Consider the following 12,299-nt stretch of genomic DNA (forward strand, 5'->3'; position numbering starts at 1 on the left):
AGAGATTCATCGGAGACTTTATCTATTGTTTTTACTGTCTCTTAATTTTCTATCTTGGGCCACTATCAATATTTTTGTTATATTGGTATTTCAAGATAGAAAATTTTGACATTTCCAAATATTTCAATAAATGATCTACCTTAAACTAAAAAAAGGTCAGTTTCGAATATTTCGTCAAAACATAACATCTCCTATTTGTATAGACCTCACTACAGCTGTTTTATACCCCCACTGCACATAGTAGCGAGGTATTATGCGATACCCTCCAATATGTTGCATTTCTGTCCATCCTCCCCCAACGGTTTCCAGATGAGAACTTGAGAACAGATCAATGATTATCTTGATTATCAATTTTTTCCACTGTCACAGTTGTAAAGAACAATAAAATACAGGTCAAGTTCAATTTCATTGAAATTTAATATTGTACACTGAATATCAAGTCCCAGATTAACAAGATGTTGCATGCTATGGTGTGCTAAGAAAACCTGAAGTCAACCATATCAAAGCTAGGAAAAGAAGAGAGTAAAATTCATCATGCAAAGGCAATTCATCAAATATCTAAGCATTCATTCCAACAGAAGCTGGGAAGTATGTTACAAAATTTCTATTATGTACCACCTGAAAAATCACCAAGTCGATCTGTAATCAGGAAGTAAAGAGCAAGGAACTTGAAAAGGGGAGACACTGTACAAGTTGTCACGCGAAAGTAATTTAGAAAATATCTAACCATTCCTTTTAAGCTGAGAAAAGTGGATAAGGTGATTGCAATATAGCTCCCATTCTAAGTGGAATAGAGTGAGGGTATAATAATATTGGTCAAACCATAAACTTTTTAAGAATTTAATACATTAATTTATTAGTACAATTATTTAGATAATTACACTTCTAGGAATTATATTGCACTAGTTAAAAACTAAGTCCTCTCCACTTTATCCATGAACTATATGCTCTAGTATTCCCTGTCGTATCAAATGTTCACATTCAGATCTTAATAGAAAATGCTGTAACAGACCATAGAATTGTTAGTTTCAAAACATTTATTTCAAACAAAATAAAATAATGTTCTATCATTTCAAACCAATATGCTTCAAGTGCCATAATGTTAAGCTACATATAAATATTGAGTCATTACTATACATGTAATTGTCTTATTTATGGAATGTTTAAAGTGAATTTTCAAAAACCTTAAGCAATAATCTGAGTTGATTTCCACAGATACATGTATAATGAAATTGTGTTAAATCGGACGAAAAGCCTAGAGTACAGATAAATGACTGTATAAGTTTTAACATCTGTTCCTCTTGTTAAACTATATTGTCAGACCATTAGTGATTTAGTTATCCTTGTTCAAAAGTGCCTTTTCCTGCAGATTTAAGGGAGAGTTAAAAATGGGAACTAAAAAATACTTTGGGAGAAATTTACATGGTTACTTCCATGGTTTTTGAATTATGATAGGAGGACTGCCAGTATTTGGAAACACAATACACTGGCCATACTGGTTCTCTTCCATTTTTTTTTTTTTCATCTTTGTAAGTATAAACCAGAAAAGACACTTACTTGACTATTTTTCTTGAGTAAGACAATATTCCCATCTTGTGTTTCAAACTCTCCATGGTCCATCAAGCATCTTACCTGTGAGATTAAAAACAACCAATACAAAACAGTAACTTTTTTTTATCTATGTGATTCATACAGATTTTGCCTCTTTCCAATTTTCTGATTCCCCATGATTTTGAGAAGTTAATGGAAAGAAAAACAGATGACTGACTGAATGGAAGTGGAAGTTACTTACGTTTTTTTTTTCTCAGTATTATACTTAAAGATAACAAGTGTACTTGATGATGTTAGAATCCTTTTTTTGTTTTTCCATTTCGAAATCATACCTCAATAAATAATGTTTTTGGAGGCTTCAAGTCCTGTGTCAGATCTAGTCCACCATGACCTCCTATAGATCTCATATAATTGGCCAACATCTTGTTGTATTTCCCAAACCACTGAACCTTTAACAGTGTAAGTTACAAGTAAGACAATGAAATTCTTCAACTATATGGATCTTAAGACTAAAATTTGGAAAGAATCTGTCAAAGGGATGGAAACAGAATGCTTAGATGACTATAAAAAGAGGCGAGTGATTAACATTATTTCATACTATATGAAGAAAAAAACCAATAGATACAAAACTAAAATTCATTAAAACACTGACATCTTATTTGTGAAGTTTACTAAATACAAAAATAAAATTTCAGTTTAACTGAAAATCTTATTGCCACAGGTATTATTTGGTGCATGTATTCAAGTTGACTTATGCAGGTGAGCTACATGTGTGAACAACAACCAAATTTTACCTACCAAAAAGCAAACAAAAATTGAAACAGACTGTATTTTCTTAACAATCTAAGATGTTGGAATGGCAGTATAGTATGAAATGACCTCACCTACCAAAATAACAGGAATTGATAGGTTGGCTTAACATCTTCTCTGAACAAATTGAGATGATTTTATGATTTTAATTTGCCATACACATTTATTAATTAGTAGTATACTAAACACTGCAAATTTCAAACAAATAAAGAAAGGACATTTTTTACCTCTGATTCACCCAAATTCAATTTGACATCAGCAGGTAAAACACTACCAAACTCCCATCTCATCTGTTTTATATTCTGTAATCGGTTATATCTGGAAATAAATAGTATCACTATATCACTACAAATTGTAGGTGAAGCCTTACTACAGCTAGAACTATTTAAGTTACATCTATAGAACAATACTTGTATTGCAATACCAGAAGATATGGTTCAAACTCATCATGCCAAAGCCATATACAAGGGTACATGTACCAAATACAAAGCACTTACTAGTAGTCCAGTTGTAACTGAGAAATAAATGGATAATGGGGAAAGGCGATTCAGCAGCAGAAAAAAGAGCTAGTAAAATATCTTGAGCTTCTTCTAAAATTGAATTCAAGCACAAAATATTTACAAAAATTTTTAAACTTCACTATTTTCCTCATGATAAGATAAATTTGTAACTTTCACATATACGAGGTAGTTCACATTTTCCTTTTACATATCAGATGATTCCTTCACATACATGTAAGCTAAAAGACATCTTTTGTTTCTTTCTAATGCTGCATGTCGGAGCTGTACACCTGAAAACAATCCATTCTCACCAGCTACTGTAGCACTTCTGAAACAAAAATAGTATTCATGTATATTTTTTTTACCAAATAAGTTTTCCTACATCAGCATATCGGAAAATGAGACATTCGATCAAAGATAGTAACACCAACTAGAAATACTGTGAACCAGCACAAAAAAAATTCTCATTTCTACATGGAAATTTTAACATACATTGTATTATAATCAGGTATTTTTAACTTGAAACTAACTGTTAGACTATCTATAAATACTGTGAACAAGCTTACAATCTGTTATCTTATTGACTTAAATAATGTATCTCCTCTTGCAGACCATTATTATCTTCCTTCTATGTACGTCTAACAAATTTCCAGCCTGCAGGTTGTATTACCTCCCCTTCCAGACACTAGGGTCTTACTAACAACTTCCAACGTTCCGATCATTACTTTACATGTTAATTTTCAAAGTTTCACTGTGAATTCCCTGGACAAATGACATCTTAATGTTGCATACCATTGCCAATCTTGGAAAATAAGGCTTTCAAAATCATTATGCTAACGGTACAATGATTGTAGATATTTTTCACAAAATTAACTTCAATAAATAATACTGAAAATCCACATTTTTACCTTTTCTGTTAACTGCCTGCATGGAGGCAAAGTACTTACATATGTAAACAATATTCATACACTTTTGTAGTAAATTACAAATATGATTTTAAAGTACACATTTTCACCTTTATTTTGAATACTTTTGATGGACATACACAAAGATTTTGCTCTTACAATGCACACCATAGATCTAGGTTCAGTGTTTTGGTACAATATAGGGGTGGCCATTTGACCCTGAAGTAACAAGTGAGACCAAGATATAAAGTATCTCTCTTAATGTGCATCAACACATGAAGCCTAATTTTCCTATAAAATTTTATCAAAATGCATACAATGTAGGCATGCAAGTATTGTAATTCTGTTTAATACAATGTATTCCTATGATGTCTATGTACATCACTATAGAGCACAAGAACACTAACTCATAGAGTGTTACCCTGCATTAGTACATGAGATAAGATTTTTTTTTTTCACACTAGAACATATTTACACATCTTTTTGGTTCTGTTCAAACAAAACTTTCATCTCCTCCAACACCTGTCTAGCTGTGTCCTCCTAAAAAGTAAAACAAGATGACTGATCTACTAGTTTGTAAATCAGTATTTTTAATGATAATTATTTCACTTGTAAATTCTTGTATTAGAATAAAGTTCAAATCTGTGTAGTTAGTCTTCTTATTTTTGTACTTTTACTGGACAAAGTTTTCTGCTTCAGTTGCGCTGCTATATATATATAGTAGGTCAGCAAGACATAAAAATTACTAAATTAAGATTTTCATTAATATAGGTCTTCAAGTGGCTTTTGACTAAAAATTAAGGATTTATACAGGGCAAAATATCTTAAAAAATTGGAAATTATAAGGTAATTTTCAGGATTTATAGGGCAATTATAATGTTTTTCCCGTATGATATATGAAATATATACCTAAATATTAGGGATTTATGACAGTCCATGCCTTCAAAATTCTCAATGACTAGCCAGAAAAAAAGAAATATACACATTTCACAAGCCCAAATAAATTTTTACTAGCCCAGGACTTCGGCCTAGTGGCTAAAAGTGAGCCCTACATTATGACAAAAATTGAATTACAAAAAAAAAAACAACATACAAAGAAAACATACTTTCACCAGGTCTTAAAGATGACTGAATTCATCATACCACCAGGAAAACTAAGACCGATCTGATTTTTAATTAATTTTTTCTTGTTTTTTTTGGGTGGTGGGGGGGGGGGGAAGTAACTATATTTTTTCTTCAGGAGAACGTCTTCACTAGGAGGGCAGCAAGTTAAAAAAATACTATAAATTCTCCAATAAATTTATTGGAATTTATAGGGCTAATATAGACAAAATGCCATTTTCAGGCTAAACTATAGGAATTATAGGACCAATGAAGGCTTATTGATATCAAGATAACAAGAGCACAAGTAATGATTTGATGCAGAAATAGAAGGTCAAAAACTGACTTTGCATGAATTATCTTAATGAAAGTTCTACTTCAAAGAAATGAGAATTATCAACTATCACTATTGTCTATACATGCAGCTTGTACACCAAAAACTATTCCTTATTATATGCAACTTCTTTTGCACCAAAACTCCCTAAAAATATCTTTAAAATAAGGGGTTAACCCAAATTTGTGGTCTGTCTGTGTTATAAATGAACTATACAAGTTACAATTTCATATCTACAAAGCTATTCTTTCATGTTGTCTTACTCAAATTAATGACAAAACTGCCATGATTATGTTAGCCAACTGCCAAGTCAAATATTTAAATGGGAATCTAAGACAACAGAATTACTATGGGATCTTCTCTTCTAACATTAATTTTAGTTACCTTATTTAAGAACTGCCCCCTCCTGTTGGATGCAAGGGAAAAAATACACCAATTCAGAACCAAACTAGAGTCTAGAGAGCCTGAATCGCTAACATGGTCAAAAATAGTCTTTTAAGCTTTCTAAAGCTGGACTCTTGACATTACTGCACTACTGTCACAAGAATCATTTAATCAATAGAGAGCAGCTTAGTTATCTACCCGGTTTTTATATTACAAAATAAATCTCTCATAGTCATGATTTGACAATTCAAGGGCAATAACTCTGACATTGGTAAACAGACCTTTATAAAAATTTCAGCAAAGTTGGGTCTCACAATGCTGATTAATTTTTAATCCCTGTCAGAATTTTGTTTACAATTACTTCCAAAAATCATCAATTTGACCCCCTATAGTCTATTTTTAGTAACACTGGCCAAGGTCTTTGCCACATCAAAAATCCCCACGCATAGATTGTTAAGGATATTGTAAGGTACATTCATGCTCAGTTTAGTTTCAATCCATCAAGTAGCTTTCAAGGAGAAGATGTTCAAAGTTGGAATTGCAAAATTTGGGAAAAAATCCATTTCAGGACCCTTAACTCATTTGTTCGTCAACAGATTTTACTGAAAATTTTGGCGTAGGTCCATCTCACCATGATCAATTTTATCCACGGCAAGATTTTAGCTAAATGCAATTTTACCCCTATGGCCAATTTTTAGTAACGGTGGCCATGTTTTTGCCAGATCAAAAATCCCCACACAAGGATGTTAAAAATATGCAAGGAAAATTCATGCAAAAGTTTGGTTACATCCTATCGAATAGTTTCAGAGGAGAAGATGTCTGAAGAAGTTAACGGACAACAGACAAATAGTGATGGCAATAGCTCACATGGCCCTTCATCCAGGCAAGCTAAAAAGCAGGCACAATCTGTGATTTTTTTTAATTGCATGAATTAAATAATCAATTAATTCTTTAATTTTACTTTACCTAATGACAGGGCTGCAAGATAATTTTAAGGACTACCTAATTTATTGATCAGAAAGTCCTTTGGGCTACCTACCTAGAAAAGTTAGTGTCAAACCCTGTAGTTCCATCCATCATTCTTTTAATTATCAAAAGCTTAACATTTTGACCACCGGAATTGGGTTAATACAGTATATATAGAATTAGATCCTGAACCTGAGGAAGGCGACCAAGCAAAATAAAAATTAAGTTGGCATAGAATCGGGATTAGACAAATTTCAGACAGATTTTTCTACCCAGTGCATGAAAAGTTTTTCTTCTGTGTTACCCACACTATGAGGGATAGTAGCAAAAATGGGGAGTTTGCCCTAATTTCATGAATAGTTCCAAATCTGTTCATAATCAAATTAGATGTACCTAATTTAAGAAAACGAGTTGAATGGACGAACAGACTATTCTCCATTTCAAAAGTGCTTCAAACACCAGGAGCTAGAAACCTTATCAATAAATAATTCATGAAGTACTTTATTCAGTTTATTGACAAGATTTCAAGTTCCTGAGTTCAAATTAAGACGTTACAGAATAAACCACGAAACGTCAAACGAGTACAGCTTTATACAATTCTATCAGGTTCCCCTATTCAATATATCAAAAGAAGGGTTAACCAACATTCTAATGTCTCACTGAACTAACATTATAAGGCGTAAGAGAACCGCCGACTGATCTTTGAAGCTCTCTTATCAGTTCTAATGCCTTTTCGGCCAACATTTCAACAGCTGTTTAATTTCCCGCCATTTTTCTGTTTACAAAAGCACTGATTGTTACCTCGATTTTCATTGGTTGAAATCGAACAGCTTTGACAATACACCAAAAAATATTTTACTTTTACAGAACACAAGGAAGCCTTAAAATTTCTTCTAAACCTATTAAAGTTTTAATAAGGAAATAACACGGTACCATATCAACAAATATTGGTACCAATTACGTTATGAAACATGAACTTATAATTTTAGAAATGTTATTTCTAGTTTGAATGAATTGTCAAAAGTTTTTTTTTATTTTATTTTTGAAAAGTATAGTTTATACTCCTCCTCACTTTTCAGATTGAAGGATTTGTTTGTTTTAGGCAGGTTTATTTTGATTTTTTTTATCCCTCTTTCACAATTGTAGATTTCAGGTTGGGAGGTGCATGTAGAATTAAAGGCCAAGGAGAGCAAGGCAAAGCAAAATTTCCCCAATTTTAGGGAGGGCATACACCTGTAAATCCTCGCCAGGATTGTTGGGCATACATGTATAATTTTACATATTTTTATCATCAAAATGGTTCTAGAACTTTTTCCTAATACATGCAGATATCATGCTGACTTTTGTACATAGTTTGTAAACAGGAATTTTTTATTACATATAAAATAGTAACAAATGGCAATATAGTTCATTTGTTTTGCTTATGATATTATGTTTTGTTTCGTTTCGAAGTTTGTTAATTTAAAATTGTGAGTACTTTTCCGTTGTGTACAGGTACATGTAATCAGTTTAGATTTGGATTTTTTGGCCCGCCTTTAGCATATTAGCGGTATTCATTTTTTTTTTCACACATACACAAAATTTTATTTCAGCCGCAACCAAAATCAATATTTTTATTTGGAAGTCTGCAGAGTCAAGTAATGGGGAAAATATAAAATCATCATTTTAATTTTTTTCAATGGATTAGTAAAAAAAAAAAGAAATTCCAAAATTAGGAAGAGATCCCAGACTAATAAAATAGTCAGTGCCTTATCAAAGTTGATCCATATTTTTTTTAAAATATTAGATAGAGTCTGGTTTAGATATACATTTTGGTTCTGTTCATAATTGACAGCTTGGCATACAGAATCATATTAGCTGTTGATCTACACTTTAGAACAGATCAAAGCCAAGATATAAAGTAATGTAAAAATTCTGTATGCAATATCTATTGTTTAAATCTTTTACATATGGAATGTGGATATTTATTACTTATGGAAATCATAAGTAAACAAGAGGCTCTCAGGAGCCTGAATCACTAACCTGGTTGAATTATGCCTTTCAAGGGCAATATGTTAAACAAGAAGTTGTCCAACAATTTTGTCTCAAGAAAACTTTGATAGAACTTATCATAAGGATCATTTCAGTAAATAAAAGTCTAAATCTATCATAGTTTTCAAGATATTGACTGAAAACTGTAAAAAAAAAGTCATTTTTCATCTTTAAAGGGCAATAACTCTTACAAGGAGACATGTGACAACCTTCATGCCTGAAGACTTTTGTAGTCCTAAAAATAAGGATCATTTCAGCTATTGAAAGAATTTGGCTTAACCTAGCGGTTTTGGAGATATATGCGAAAAACTACTGTCTGACCCCTATGTTCTATTTTTAGTAACAGCCGCCATGTTTTTCCACGGATCAAAAAAACCCACCTCTGTTCTATGCAGGATACCCTAAAGAACATTCATACCGAGTTTTGTTTCAATTGGTAAAAAAGTTTCAGAGGAGAAGATTTTTGAAAGAAATAACATTAAAAATAGCAAAAAATTTTGTTAAAGGGCAATAACTCGAACATGGCTTAATAGACTAAAATGAAAATTTGACTACAGCTCGATCTAATCATGCTGAACACTTTTACCCACCTCAGAATTTAGCTAAACCTAATGGTTTGGGAGATATATATGCGAAAAACTACTGTCTGACCCCTTTGTTCTATTTTTAGTAACGGTGGCCATGTTTTACGATGGATCAAAAATCCCCACTTGAGTTCTATGCAGGATACCCCAAGGAACATTCATACTAAGTTTGGTTCCAATTGGTCAAGTAGTGTCAGAGGAGAAGATTTTTGAAAGAAATAACATTAAAAATAGCAAAAAGACGTCGAAAAGGGCAATAACTCTAACATGGCTTAACAGATTAAAATGAAAATGACCACAGATAGATCTCATCATGCTGAACACTTTAAACCATGTCCGAATGGACTAAACCTAACCATTTTGGAGATATATGCGAAAAACTACTGTCTGATCCCCTATGTTCTATTTTTAGTAACAACGGCCATACTTTTCAACGGATCAAAAATCACCACACCTGTTCTATGCAGGATACCCCAAGGAACATTCATACCAAGTTTGGTTCCAGTTGGTCAAGTAGTGTCAGAGGAGAAGAGTTTTGAAAAATTGTGAACGACGACGAAGGACAATGATGAAGACAGATGCCAAGTGATGGCCAAAAAAAAAGGGTTTGTGAAATAATACATGTATGTTACCAGGACATGGTTCTTTAGCTAATAGTGTGCATTCACAAGAGGTGACTAGTAATGTAATAGGAGTCCTGAAACTTCTCATATGTACAGCAGATTTATTCTTACTTCATGTCAGACTGAACACTTATCTGCCAGTGATTCAAGATATGAAGGCTACATAAAAGGATGTTGTAATCTATTGATTTTTTTCAATTTTGTTATTATTTGTCAGCTGAAAAAAATTGCAAAAAGTAGTCTACTTGAAAACAATTGAACATTTACAGTACATTTCAAACAGGTATAAATGCAATGCAGAAAAGCCCATTATTCATATTCCCTATTTAACCACTTATTAATCATCTCTAAATACCATGTTATTTAGGCATTCTCTTTATGTAACAATTTCCTCAGCAAACAAGAGGCTCCCAAGAGCCTTAATTGCTCACCTGGTTAAAATTTTGCCTTTCAAGGGCAATAATGCTAACAAGTTGTCTGACAATTTTGACTCAAAGAAGACTTTGATAGGACTTATCATAAGAATCATTTCATCAATTGAAAGTTTCTTTCTATCTATTATAGTTTTCAAGATATTGGCTGATTGACTGAAAACTGCTACAAACATCATTTTTCGCCTTTCAAGGGCAATAACTCTAACAAGAAGTTGTCCCACAACTTTGATCCACACAGACTATTGCAGGCCTTATCATAAGGATCATTTCATCAATTAAAAGTGACTTTCTATTTATCATAGTTTTCAAGATACTGGCTGAAAACTGTAAAAAAAAAAGTCATTTTTCACCTATTAAGGGCAAGAACTCCAACAAGGACTTGGGTCTCACTAACCACTTCCGGGTCAAATGGCCACACCCCCCCCCTATGTAGTACCAAAAACACACTGAACCTAGACATATGCATTGTAAGTGCAATATTTGTGTGTATTATGATTAAAAGTAGTCAAAATAAAGCTGAGAATGTGTACTTTAAAATCATATATGTAATTAACTACAAAAGTGTATGAATATTGTTTACATGTGGGAGTAATTTGCCTCCATGCTGTCAGTTAGCAGAACAGGTAAAAATGTGGATTTTCAGTATTATTTATTCAAGTAAATTTTGTGAAAAATTTCTACAATCATCGTACCATTAGCATAATGATTTTGGAAGCCTTACTTTCCAAGCTTCGCAACGGTATGCAACTTTAAGATATCATTTGTCCTGGGAATTCACTGTGAGACTTTGAAAATTACTTTTTTAACATGTAAAGTAATGGAAACATTAGAAGTGGTTAGTGAGACCTTGTCCTACCACTGATTCCCTGAAGACTTGTGTAGGCCTTATAATAAGGATAATTTCGGCAATTGAAAGAATTTGGCTTAACCGAACGGCAGCTATTTTTTTCAATTAATAATCTCCTCACCAGTTCTATGCAGAATACCCTAAGAAACATTCATACCCAGTTTGGTTTTAATTGGTCTAGTATTGTCAGAGGAGGTTTTTGAAAGATAATATTAAAATAAAAAAAAATCAAATAAAAGAACAGTGTTCCAATGTCCCCTGTGAAAAAAAAGCGTGGAAACCCTTAAATTCACTGAAATTATCAAGTCCAAGGGCCTTAACTTCCATAAAAATCATTCAACTGTAACCAAAGTCGAACTTAATCTGTAACTTCTCATAGTAAGACTACATACAAAATATAAAATCAATTGGTAAAAGCATTACAAAAAAAAAGTGCAGAAAACTGTAAATTCAATGAAATTTTCTAAGTCCAAGGTTCCGTAAAAATGGGCTTAAGATGGGCTTCCGTAAAAAATCATTCAACTGTAAACAAGTCGAACTTAATCTGCAACTCTTCATAATAAAGCCATATACCTAGAACAAACTTATTTGGTAAAAGCATAACAAAAAAAAGTGTGGAAAACTTGGACGGATGCCCAGCATTTTCATGTCCCCTTGCGACATGTCGTGGGGGGATAAAAAGGGCAATAACTTCAACATGGCTTAACAGATTTAAATGAAAATTTGACCACAGATAGATCACATGCTGACCACTTTTGCCCTGAATTTGGCTCAATCTTAAGATATATGCAAAAAAACCTCTTTCCTACCCCTATGTTCTATTTTTAGTAACAGCAGTCAGGTTTCTAGACAGATCAAAAATCCCCACATCAATTCTATGCAGAATACCCAAGGAATATTTATACCAAGTTTGGTTCTTATTGGTATAGTGGTTTCAGAGAAGAACAGTTTTGAAAAAATTTTAATGACGACGACAGACAGTGATGGATGCAAAGTGAGGGCAATAGATCACAAGACCTATGGCTGGTTGAGCTAAAAAGTCCTTTTTTTCTGATGTATGACCACATTCCATGCTCTTATATGGACACGTACAGATTTCGCAGACCTAGCGTAACATGGTTTTTTTGTGCATTAAAACTCGATTTTTAAATGCCACCCCAAAGATTTTCTTGCCTTGCTTTGTTTGGTCTTTAACTCTATTTTCAACACTAAACTGAAAACCTGTGGAT

The 12,299-nt window shown here is 32.8% G+C and overlaps 1 protein-coding gene across 1 annotated transcript; it reads right to left on the reverse strand.

Annotated features, from left to right (window-relative positions):
* Positions 1-826: 826 nt before the first annotated feature.
* On the reverse strand, positions 827-7,337 carry LOC148625247 (DNA replication complex GINS protein PSF1-like). The gene is made up of 7 exons (XM_088568655.1): positions 7,221-7,337; positions 4,242-4,306; positions 3,094-3,189; positions 2,589-2,679; positions 1,884-2,000; positions 1,558-1,632; positions 827-1,001 (listed from the first exon to the last, which is right to left on the reverse strand). The coding sequence occupies exons 1-7, from the start codon at positions 7,293-7,295 to the stop codon at positions 930-932; spliced, it is 591 nt and encodes a 196-aa protein (XP_088424781.1). The 5' UTR covers positions 7,296-7,337; the 3' UTR covers positions 827-929.
* Positions 7,338-12,299: the final 4,962 nt, after the last annotated feature.

The sequence above is a fragment of the Perna viridis genome, chromosome 2 (genome assembly GCF_037379345.1).
Source record: "Perna viridis isolate PV_CMFRI_1.1 ecotype Kerala chromosome 2, ASM3737934v1, whole genome shotgun sequence".
Taxonomy (NCBI): Eukaryota; Metazoa; Mollusca; class Bivalvia; order Mytilida; family Mytilidae; genus Perna; species Perna viridis.